This window comes from Mustela lutreola, chromosome 7 (assembly GCF_030435805.1).
Source record: "Mustela lutreola isolate mMusLut2 chromosome 7, mMusLut2.pri, whole genome shotgun sequence".
Lineage (NCBI taxonomy): Eukaryota > Metazoa > Chordata > Mammalia > Carnivora > Mustelidae > Mustela > Mustela lutreola.
This window is the reverse complement of record NC_081296.1, coordinates 27,595,226-27,607,459: the sequence shown is the minus strand read 5'-3', so window position 1 is coordinate 27,607,459 and position 12,234 is coordinate 27,595,226. Positions and strand designations below refer to the sequence as shown.

The 12,234-nt window shown below is 44.9% G+C and overlaps 1 protein-coding gene across 1 annotated transcript in view; it reads left to right on the top strand.

The window, feature by feature from the left end:
• TRPM1 (transient receptor potential cation channel subfamily M member 1) overlaps nucleotides 1-12,234 on the top strand; it is a 104,987-nt gene that overhangs the window by 43,170 nt on the left and 49,583 nt on the right. Inside the window, exons 12-16 of the mRNA XM_059183364.1 lie at nucleotides 4,408-4,581; nucleotides 5,679-5,813; nucleotides 7,057-7,107; nucleotides 9,347-9,487; nucleotides 10,370-10,399. Coding sequence (XP_059039347.1) covers nucleotides 4,408-4,581; nucleotides 5,679-5,813; nucleotides 7,057-7,107; nucleotides 9,347-9,487; nucleotides 10,370-10,399 — 531 coding nt within the window. The remainder of the gene's footprint in view (nucleotides 1-4,407; nucleotides 4,582-5,678; nucleotides 5,814-7,056; nucleotides 7,108-9,346; nucleotides 9,488-10,369; nucleotides 10,400-12,234) is intronic.

Sequence of the window (12,234 nt, the reverse complement as noted above, 5' to 3'; positions counted from 1 at the left end):
AGATTACCAACCATGCTCTTAGAATCCTAGGGTGTAACCCTAGAAGGAAGAATGAGTTAGCTTGTTTGAGCATCTAGAAATTCTCTTACGTTGCCTGACCACATCTATACCATATTTAATTCTCTCCACTGTCAAAGACAGAAGTTAAAAGAGACTAGGAGGGATTCTGCTCCTCTCATTCACCCAGCAGCAGCAAATGGTAGAACAACTAAATCTCTTCTCTGGCTATTTTGAACCAAAGCAAACTTCTTTTAAAAAATCCACATTTTTACTCCTTCATTCTCTTAACAAAAGTTGATCAACAACTTCCTGTGTGCTAGACCATGTGCTGGGTTCTGGGGAGACAGGCGTAAATAAAACAGACCTGCCACAGCCATTACAGAAGTCTCTGTGTGATGCTGGTGTGGGCATGCTGTGGGAGAGAGGGCAAGAAAAGATAAGAAACAGATCATTGAATGACTAGATACTGGATTATACTGGATTATAAATTATAGTAATTGCTAAGAAGGAAAAATGCACATGCCCATGAAACAGAATGTGGGAGATGGGAGGGCTACTTTTTATTGTGACACCAGAGAAGACCTGATGCAGGAAAAGTGAACTAACACTGAGACCTGTCAGGAGAACAGATGCTGGCTGGTGAAGACTGAGGGGAGAGCACCGTCCATACAGGCAGAAGAGCGCGTAAAGGGCCTGAAGCAAGAAAGAACTGGACATTTTCAAATAATTTATTGAAGAAGGAAAAACGACCAGTGTGGCTAAAATGCAGAGTGGGCAGGGGGTGACTCGGGAGGAGGCCGCAGGTCAACCAGGAGCTGTGTATTACAGAGTGCTGCAGACCTGGTATAGGGCAGAAGGATGGGGCCAAGAATTTAGGGAACAACTTAAGGACATCTCTTTTTTTGAGCAACAAAAAATATTATCTCACACTGTGTCCGTGGGTCAGGAATTTGGGAATGGCTCAGCTGGATAGTTCAGGCTCAGGGGCTCTCATGAGACTGTAATTAAGCCATTGTCTTGGGCTGCAGTCATTCAAAGGCTTGACTGAGGCTGGAGGATCCACTTTAGGATGATTCACTGAAGGGTTGTCAACTGGTTGTTGGTCGTTGACTTAAGTTTCTCCTCCGTGAATTCCCCATAGGGATGCTTGAAGCTCTTCCCAATAAGACGGCTGGCGATTTGTGTTATTCCTTTTGGTCTTTTGCCCATTGTTACCTCAAATGCTGTGTCATCTTGTTTTTGTTTTTGTTTTTTTCCACCCAATCTGTTTATTGGGGCAAAAGACGTTTAAATAAAAGTGAGTATCTTAAACATTTTGAAAGAGAATGGTTTAGTGACATTAAATACATTCATATTGTAGTGGAATCATCACCATCCATCCACAGATTCTTCATCTTGTAAAACTAAAATTCTATACCTGTGAAACAATAACTCCCCGTTTCCTACTTACCCTTGCCCCTGGCACTCCATTCTACTTTCTGTCACTATGAATTTGACCACGTTAAGCACCTCACACAGGAGAAATCATATAGTATTTATCCTTTTGTGATTGATTTAATTCACTTAGCTTAATATACTCAAGGTTCATTACTGTTCTGGCATGTATTAGGATTTCCTCGTTTTTTAAGGCTTACTCATATTCTGTTGTATGTATAGACCACATTTTCTTATCCATTCATCCATCAATGGACACTTGGCTTGCTTCCACATTTTGGCTATTTTTAATAACACTGCTATGAACATGGGTGTACAAATACCTCTTTGAGACCCTGTTTTCAACCATTTTGGATATATACCCAGAAATGGCATTGCTGGATCATATGGTTATTCTATTTTTAATTTTTTTATAAGCTGCCGAACTTTTCAATGGCAGCTGCATCATTTTACATTTCTTCTAACAGTGCACAAAGATTCTGATTTTGCCACATTTTTGCCAACACTTGTTTTTGATAAGGATCCTCTCATTGTGGTTTTGATTTGCATTTTTTTAAGGATTAATGATTTTGAGGATCTTTTCGTGTACTTGGGCATTTGCAGATCTTCTTTTAAGAAATACCTATTCAAGTTCTTTTCTTGATTTTGAGTCAGTATGGGTTTTGTTGCTGTTGAATTTTAGGAGTTCTCTATAAATTCTAGATATGAATCTCTTATAAAATATGAGATTTGCAAATATTATCTTCATTAAGTGTGTTGCCTTTACTCTGCTGATACTGTCTTTTGATGCACAAGTTCTTAATTTTGATAAAGTCCCATTTGCCTATCATTTCTTTCACTGCCTTTGGCACCATATCCAAGAAGTCATTGCCAAATCCAATGCCATGAAACTCTGGCTTCGTTTTTCTTCCAATAGTTTTGTAGTTTTAGCTTTTACATTTAAGTTTTTGATTCATTTTGGGTTAATTTTTTATATAAGACAATAGATAAGGGTCCAGCTTCATTCTTTTGCATGTGAATGCCCAGTTTCCCCAGCACTATTTGTTGAATGCTGTGTCACTTTTTCTTGAGGATTATAATAGTCTTGTTTGCCTGAAGAGTCAGCCAGGACATTCATCCACACAACATGCATGGTGTCCTCAGTCCGATCTCTGGCCTCTGGCCTGCCCCACTTAAGGATTTAAGCGGGAGAGTTACGTGGTCTCATTTACATTTTTAGGATCATTCTGGATTTAATGCAGAAAATGCATTGGGTGGGTACAATGGCAGATGGAAGGAGCCTTGTTAATAAGCGACTGAAATGATTCAAGAGAGAGCCATCACCTTGAGCTAGAGCAGAGTCAGAAGTCAAGAATGGGACAGAATAATGTAACATTTAACATGGAACACAATTGCACTTAGAGGCTGTTTAATCATGGAAGAGGGCCTTGTGGGGAGTGAGATGTCAGCAATCAGCCTTTATTCTCTGACTAGCCACTTCATTGAGTTGAAGGACACTGGAAGACGAGTAGGTTGGAGGGGGTGGTTTTGAGTGTGGTTTCGGATATGATGAGCCGAAAGGGCTTTGAGGTGTTCAAGTGGAGGTGCTAAGTTGATGGTAGGAACTCCAGGGAGAGACAAGAACCGAGGTTAGAAAGGACAGGTCGTGGGCAAATGCATGGGGACTGGTAGTATGGGCCTCGACAAACTTGTTGAGGGGAAGTACAGAAGAAAGGAAGGGGGCTGAGGACAGAGCCCTAAAGACCCTCAGCATCGGGGCGCCTGGGTGGCTCAGTGGGTTAAGCCGCTGCCTTCAGCTCAGGTCATGATCTCAAGGTCCTACGATCGAGTCCCACATGGGGCTCTCTGCTCAGCAGGGGGCCTGCTTCCCTTCCTCTCTCTCTGCCTGCTTCTCTGTCTACTTGTGATCTCTGTCTGTCAAATAAATAAATAAAATCTTAAAAAATAATAATAATTAATTAAAAAAAATAAAATAAAATAAAAGACCCTCAGCATTTACCACCTGTGTTGAGAAGCAGTGGCCAGACAGGAAAGCCAGAACAAGCAGTGCCTGAGAAAGCAGGGAGAAGAGGGTTGAGGAGCAAACAGGCAGCAGAGTCAGATGCGCTAAAAGCCCAGCATGAGAGGCACTTGGACACACCTGTACCGTGGCACCAGAACAGCCATCCATGGCCACGGCCAGAGGCATGGGAAGATGCAAAGCAGGAGCATAGAGTCTGTGGAGCGGAGTGTGTGTGGGGGGAGACTTGGCACGCGGACAGGGCAAGTCTAGCAAGATAAGACAACAAGCTTTGTTTCAATGTTGGTGTCACTCTGCCCCAGAGCCATTTCCCCCCACCCCAACCCCACCATGCTCTCCATGTGACCAGAAGGCAGGCCCAGGGGCCGGGTCCCACCTCTGCAGTCCCTCCTATTCTCTGAGTGAAACAACATTCTTCCCTTGATGCACTCCGTCTGTCGCCACATTCCATACAGCTCCGTAACCCCCCAGGAGGCCTTCTTTACCCACCAAGAAGCTCTGTCACAGTTCGAGCCAAAGAGGCATCCTCAGGAATACCAGACATACCCATTGTCTCTGATCCCTTCAACAGTCATTTTCTCCTTTAAAATGAGCAACTTCCCTTTGGTATCTTTGAACCTACCTCTCAGCAAAAACACACATGATTCAAAATGTCAGTTACTTGAAAGACATAAATGTGCTTCCTCAAGCCCATAGGTAACAGAGGTTGATGGTATCAGGGCTGCCTCCTGCGGGTGGCAGATTTGCAATGACTGAGTGTGCCAATGCAGGTGTGTGTGTGTGCGTGTGTGCGCACATATGCATGTGTGTGCAAGTTTGTGCATTGGTGCCTGTGTGCTTATACGTGCATGCATGTGCACATGTGTGTGCACCCGGAGCGGGGGCGTGCAACTGTCTTGGGACAAGGGGCAGCCTTAACATCTTTTCCCAACTCTGTTTGCTGTGGACTGCAGCCCCTGGGAAGCCTGGCCCCTCCTACTGATAACAAGGTCACGGAGAAGGAAAAGAAGCCACCAACAGCAACCACCAAGGGGGGAAGAGGGAAAGGAAAGGGCAAGAAGAAAGGGAAAGTGAAAGAGGAGGTGGAGGAGGAAACTGACCCCCGGAAGATCGAGCTGCTCAACTGGGTACGTCAGTCTTTGCTCCCCTTTCCCGGGATCACAGCGATCACAAGTGGGTCACCCTCTTTCTCTAGGGTAAGGGGTAGTCCCTGTTGCCTCTGCTTCAGCCCCATACAGGCCCTGAGTCCCGGAAGGCCGTGGCAGCCCCGGGATGGGATGGTGTCCGTATTTCAAAAGGCAATGGTGGGTTTCACGAACGCCAGACATTCCTGCTCTGTGGGGGAATGTGTTCTGATGCCTTAAAATATGGAAACAAACCAGTTATTCTGAAACAATCACCATTCAGGGACCAGAAGAAGGTGCCCACGATTGGGATGTACGAGTAACAGCACTCATCTGGGCAGGGAGGCTGAACCACATGCGGCACCATGTTCCTGGGCTGCTGCTCTGAGGCCACGAGCAAGGAAGGGCCGCTGCAGTGACATGTGACTGGCACTGTCACGGCCACTACAGCTGGTGGCAGCTGCGTGCTCATAATTTCCACACAGTGACCATGCAGTCACCCTTAGTCAACTAGGCAAACCCTCCCAGCGGCTCTCTCCAGAAGGCCTCACACTACACCGAATGCTGCAGCTTCTGTCATTATTAAAGGACAGAGGCACACGCAATGGATAACAGCATCTAAACTATTACAACCCACCACTTCTGAATACACTGTTTATGGAGTCCAGAGCTCGGACATGCGAGTACTGAATTAGCTGCATTTTGCCAAGAATGCTACAGCTTACGGGGTTTTTCTTTCCCATCTTTATTTCAAAAGAAAAGCAAATAAGCTCAATTTTAATTAAAACAAAATCGGAACTGGAGAGAGCAACAATACCAGTCTGGCTCTAGTTTAGAATCCTCCTTCAATTCGTTTTGAAGAGGAGAGAAGCATTTACTTTTTTCCTTTTACCAAGCTTCGATACTTGGATAGGAAATGTAGGGGCCACACTGAGGAAAAAGAGGGGACATGGGGCATGTTTAGTCCAGACGGACAGCAAAGAGAACCAGGTCCAGCACGCTGTAAGGTCCGACTACATTTTCCCAGATGCCTCCTGCCGGCTTCCTGCTGGAATCCCTCTGGGAGGCCGCTCAGGGACCCCTCTGGTTGCTTCGTCCAGGTGAACGCTCTGGAACAAGCCATGCTGGATGCTCTGGTCTTAGATCGAGTGGACTTCGTGAAGCTCCTGATTGAAAACGGTGTGAACATGCAGCACTTTCTCACCATCCCGAGGCTGGAAGAGCTTTACAACACGGTGAGTGTTCCAGAAGGAGGGAGGGCCGTGGGGAGCTGCCCTGTGATGGTATTCATCCGCAGTGCCTGGTTTGCATTACTGCCCTTCAAATGAGCATAGAGTAACTGGACCACTGGTTTTAGTGGCGGGGGTGGGGGGCATCATTTAATGGCAGGTGACTGTTCTCTCCCATGCGGGCCACAGCTTAGGTTCACATCCTTACCAGCTACAACCTTGCCTCACCAGACAGCTTCAGTAAGAACCCAGGTGCGGTATCTGAAGTTTATACAAAGAGGGAATCTAGCTTCCTAAATCATTAGCAGAGTGAAAAGTTCCCCAGGGTGAGCAGTTCTGTGGGACCCCCGGTTTTTTTTTTTTTTAAGATTATTTATTTATTGGACACAGAGAGAGAGAGAGGCAGTGAGAGAGGGAACCCAAGCAGGGGGAGTGCGAGAGGGAGAAGCAGGCTTCCCGCTGAGCAGGGAGCCTGACACGGGGCTTGATCTGGGGATCCCCGGACCACGACCTGAGCCCAAGGCAGATGCTCAACGACTGAGCCACCCAGGTGCCCCGGGACCCCCACTTTTTTAAGCAGCTTCAGTGAACAATGGACAACTAAGCTTTCCCCGAGTTTTCCCAGCAAAGAGCTCTACTATCTGAGAATCCAAGTCTACGGGCGAAATCCTCTTGGTGTTTATTATTACAATGTGGATTTTGAGAATTTACATTTCCCTGTCCCCATTCTGAAGTTTTTCACAGTGAAAACAGTCCTTAGCACTTGTTTGGTCCTTGCTGAATTTCTCACACAATATTGCACACCAGAAGAGGCTCTTTAGAAAAAATCAGAAGTGGGGCGCCTGGGTGGCTCAGTGGGTTAAAGCCTCTGCCTTCGGCTCAGGTCATGATCCTGGGGTCCTGGGATCGAGTCCCGCATCGGGCTCTCTGCTAAGCAGGGAGCCTGCTTCCCTCTCTCTCTCTCTCTCTGCCTGCCTCTCCAACTACTTGTGATCTCTCTCTGTCAAATAAATAAATAAAATCTTAAAAAAAAAAAAAAAAAAACAAAACCAGAAGAAAGCAGTTAACGTATCTTTTGAACGTTGGGTACTTCTTTACCCCAACCGGTCCTATCTTGTAGAAAAGACTTACTGATCATGGGTTACAGTCCAGCTCTCACACGTCATTACTTCTACTGAGTCGGGTAGGATTTAGCTCCAAGAACTCAAGAGAAAAACACATTTAACATGGCTGAACGCTTCTCTTTCAGAGGCTGGGTCCACCGAACACACTTCATTTGCTGGTGAGGGATGTAAAAAAGGTCAGTCTGCCATTTTGCACTTCCTACCCAATGGCGTCCTTCCATAAGACGTTTTATAAAGCAATTTTTACATTTATAAAGCAATTTTCCTATTATTGGTGGCATCAGAAAAAAGGAGCTCCTCTCTCCATAAAAGAACTTCCTTAAAAGTAATATATCTTTTTCACGTTTCATGTTCATCCACACACATGCTAGGCTCATGATGAATGACTGTTGGTTACAGCGTCTTGGCACCATTTCCATTGCCTGGGGCAACAGCCAGGGAGCGTCGTCTTACCCCTGACCTGAGCTCGCATCTGTCAGTGGAGTCTCCTGTTCTGTTATCTCCTTTAAGATCCGCGGCTCTCTCCTTCACTGAGCCAGCTTCCAGAAGGAACATGCCTCATGTCACTGTGTGTGTTCTGTGGACCGAAGCAGTCGTCCTTCCTGTTCTCTCATTAGTGAGTGATAGATGTTTCCTCCTCTTTCCACTGCTGCTAACTACTAGAGTGTGTGTTCATGTAGGATCTTGGCCGCTCCCTGTTCTGTCATGTCGCCACAGGCTACAGGATTAGACTGAGTTAAGGTGTGAGTGATTCATTTCTCGAGGATGCAGTCCCTGGCTTGCAAAGCATGGAACGTGTATTCATATTCTGAACAAGAGAAAATAATTCAAATGAGAGAAGAGAGTTTTCAGAGTCCTGCATAGTCTGGCCATCCTTTATACAAATGTCTACTTCTAAGAATACAAGAATTCAGTTTCTACAGACATTCATTGGATCAGTAAATTATTGGTGGGTCTGGGAACCAAGAGGGACCAGTACCCTTGCTTCCTCCATCAGGAATCTGATTTCCCAAATCTCTTAGATGAGGGAGAGCAAACATTCAAAAGCCGCAGCTACCCAAGTTCAGACCCAACCGTGTCTCACCTAAATGGCTTCCACCTCCGGCCCCACACTCCATGACCATCCCAGACACAGGACTCCCCGACTTAAAATCCTCCAAAATCTCATGAAGTTCAAGGTCTTCCAAGAAAATTGTACCCCCCTGGCCCAGTTTGTCAATATCCCCTACTCTTTCCCATCACATCCCCACCACGGGGTACACATGCCAGGGAGCCCATGCAGTGCTCCTGTCTGCAGGGTCCTTCCTCCTTGTCCCCTGCAGTTTCTGCCCCTCCTGCTTCTAGCCCCCTCACGTGTGCCTCCTACAGAAGGTCCCTGCTTACCCTCTCACCCACCCAGAGTTCAGGAGTTCAGGGCCAGACTCAGGGTTTGTGGCTTTGCCCCTCCTCTAGAACAGTGAGCTCCCAGAGGGCAGGGCTGTGTCTCCTTATCTTTGCAAACGGCATTCGGGATAAGGTGGAGAATCCAGACAGAAGCTGCACAAACTTGTTAATGCAAGTTTCTACTGAGTGAAGTATTCGGTAAATGTGGCCAGTTCTGAAGTAAAGGGAGGACATTTGGAATGTGTAATCTGCACGCGAACCCTGGGTTCCCACCATCATTTCAGCCATGTGAAATTAAACCATCAATAATAGAAAACAAAAATCCTTACAACCCACTGGTCCCCTCTGCCCCCTGTGTAAGTCAACTGTCCAGCAACGCCAATGACTGGCCAACCTCGTCTCAACATACCTTGTTGTATTTTGTTGAAACACTCTGCTCCTTCACGGACTCCCAGTCACACCAGATACTTTGTCCCCCCAAAAGTCACAGGGCACCATGTGGAGCTTTCTCTAAGAAATTCCCAGCCCCAAGGATACTCTTCCCAGTGCCTCCTATCTAGTCCTCCTTCCCGTCATGTGGGTCACTTCCTCCTTCAGCACGAAAGCTGGACTCCAGGCTCCTAAAGCGGGCTTCTCCCTGGCAAGCAGCTATCAAAGCACCTTCTCAGCATGACTCATCTGCTCTCACAAAGGAGGTCCCAGGCCAGCTGCAGCCTCTCTCCTCTGTGTCTACACGGGCACGCTGCAGGCCATTTTGACCCAGCCCATGGACAAGCCCAGGGCTCTACCCTGCACTCTCATGGGTTTCTAACTCTTCTCACTGGGAAAGTTGAACCCATTTTCTGAAGTATGGCTTACCCCCTCATCTCCTTCAGTCATATGGTAATAGACTGAATATTGTTTAATGCTCCACTCCATACATCAGCACCCAACTGGTAGCCAGGAATGGCCACTTATGCCCAAGGTGTGTGATGAAGACCACACTTGGAATGCATTCTTGCAAGGCCTGAGACACGGCTTCTTTTCTTCTAGGGCAACCTGCCACCTGATTACCACATCAGCCTCATCGACATAGGGCTTGTGCTGGAGTATCTCATGGGCGGGGCATACCGCTGCAATTATACCCGGAAGAGCTTTCGGACCCTTTACAACAACTTGTTTGGACCTAAGAGGGTAGAACAAAATGAACTTGTGTTGTTCTATGGTCCCCTGCTGTCCTTTCCAATATAACTCAGCCTGTTCAAAGCCAAGTTCATCATCCCATCCCCAAGGACACCTGTCCTTCCTCCTGTAGCTATCCAGGTGTGAGGCTGCATGGTCCCTAGAGATGCCCATGTTTTACCCACAGCCTTTACCGCCCTCAGCAAGGCAGGCCCTCGGCCCATGGATCACATCTGCTCCCTGACTTTTGTCTATAGTAGGCTTCCTCCCGGGCTCCCTTGTCTCTGCCCTCTCCAATCCATCCTACCACTGTAGCCACTTTTATCTTCCAAAGCAAAAGACATGACACTGCACTCATTGCTCAAATACTTACAGTGTTCTCCACCACCTGAGGAATCACAGCCAAGCTTATGATGACAGCATCTAAGCCTCTGTCAACCTAAGAGCTGTCCCACGCTGTCATGGGAGACCCCAAACCTCTGCCAAACTCGAATTGTATTACTGTACCAGCCATGTCTTTCCCCTGATCAAAACGCCACGCCGATCACAAGACCAACCCAAATGTCAGATCTTCCATGAAGCTCTCCTCTCGCCCTCCCCACAGAGCCCCACAAACTCCATGTCTGCGTTTCTGTTAGTGAACCTCTCTGGTTCCACCTGGGTCATGTGTCTGCACATCCTTCTCCTTACCTGACTTTGGCTGTCCAAAAACAGTGTCCATATTACAGCATTTCCTTTCCTTGGGTATTTCCCTTAATTGTTAATGATACCAAGTACTTCTGAACCCAGGATTCTGTCCCCTACTAACAACACTGCCAATGTACTACTAACATTACTGCTACTACTATTAGTTATCTGATTGAATGGATGTTTTTTCCCTCTTTTATTGTGCAGCCTAAAGCTCTTAAACTTCTAGGAATGGAAGTAAGTATGACATGTTTTCATTGGTTTTATATCTTCATCAAATACATGTAGCTCTCTTTGTGTTGTATTTGTCTAATGTAGACTGGAGGTTACTTTCAATGGATCGATCCACTACCCTACACCACCATTTATTTAGATAGTGTACTCAAATTATAGAAAAGGATAGTAGGCATTCCAAAAAAGGTAAAAACTACTTAATTCATTTTATAGAGTTAGCAAAGCCATAGTTCCAAAAGTAAACAGAGAATAAACAAGAACAACAAAAAAACCCCTCAAAATCATAAATAATAGGAAAGAAATTCAGCAGCATATTTTAAAAGTTCTAAGGAAGTAATTAAAGTCTTCTAAGAATGCGAATATAATTTAACATTGAAAGTTTTGAGTATATTGCATCATATCAAGAAGTCAAAGAAGGAAAATGGTAAAAGAGCATTTTCAACAAATGCCAAAGAAGAATTGAAAAACAGTTTCCTTAATTTTTTAAGGTTTACTAGAAACAGAATGAAAAAAAATAGAGTGATGAGATAAAAAATACCCCCTGGTATGATTAAAAATATATGTATGTAGGGGCACCTGGGTGGCTCAGTGGATTAAGCCTCTGCCTTCAGCTCGAGTCATGATCCCAGATTCCTGGGATCGAGCCCCGCATCGGGCTCTCTGCTCAGCGGGGAGCCTGCTTCTCCCTCTTTATCTGCCTGCCTCTCTGCCTGCTTCTGCCTACTTGTGATTTCCTCTCTGTCCAATAAATAAATTAAAAATCTTTTTTAAAAAATACAGGTATGTAGTAAGAAGAAATCTATAACGTTAGGAAAAGTATGTACTATGGTGAGTGCTATGAAGTGTGTAAACCTGATGATTCACAGACCTGTACCCCTGGGGATAAAAATATATTATATGTTTATAAAAAATTTTTAAAAATTAAATTAATTTAAATTTTTTTTTAAAAAAAGAAGAAATCTATGACTGAACACTAATGCCCTCGAGTCATTTTTATTAACATCAAGAAGACAAGCATGTTCAAAAAAAAAAAAAGACAAGCATGTCCATTATCGTTGCCATCATAATGAACCCCATTAGTTTTTTAAAGTTTTCTAGAAATTGTACCACATGAAAAAATAAATGTTAAAGAAAGAGTAAGCCTCAAGGGGAGAAAATAATTACTTTAAAAGAATACTTAAAAGAAAGGAAAAATTATTACAGCAAAAAATATTATTTTGTGTCTAGAAAATTCAGGAAAATCAATTAAAGTTCTCTCCCAACAGAACAGAAGCACCCAGAAATCAGCTTAACAAGGAACCTTAAGAACAAAGCACTAGACATGAAAATGTGTACATGAATGGAAGAATACCATATCACAGCAAATTAAGACTATTGTTAAGATTCTTCTCAAATATATTCATGAGTTAAATAGCATCCCGATTACTATATGGACTCAGGGTAGAAGGTGTCAATTCTGTGTTCACAGTGAAGACTGATTTTAACATTGTTACACCATTGTTGATGGAGCTGTGGTTTTACAAGGACTGCAATATGGAACTTTCTATAATTTCCTATTCTCTTGCGTTCTTTACGTCATGTAGGGTTTATCTTTTGGGTGAAGTTTCGCCCAAATAGCCTAGACCCTCTTCTCTTTTAAGAGGTATATCTTTCACCACCTTCAAAACCATTTCATGAGTCCACCCAGGCTTTCTATTTTCTGGAGTCCATTTTTGTCATTTAGACTCTCCTAGAAAACGTCATGATCCCAGGGTCCTGGGATCAAGTCCTACATCAGGCTCCTTGCTCAACAGGGAGCATGCTTCTTCCTCTGCCCGCTGCTCCCTCTGCTTGCTCCC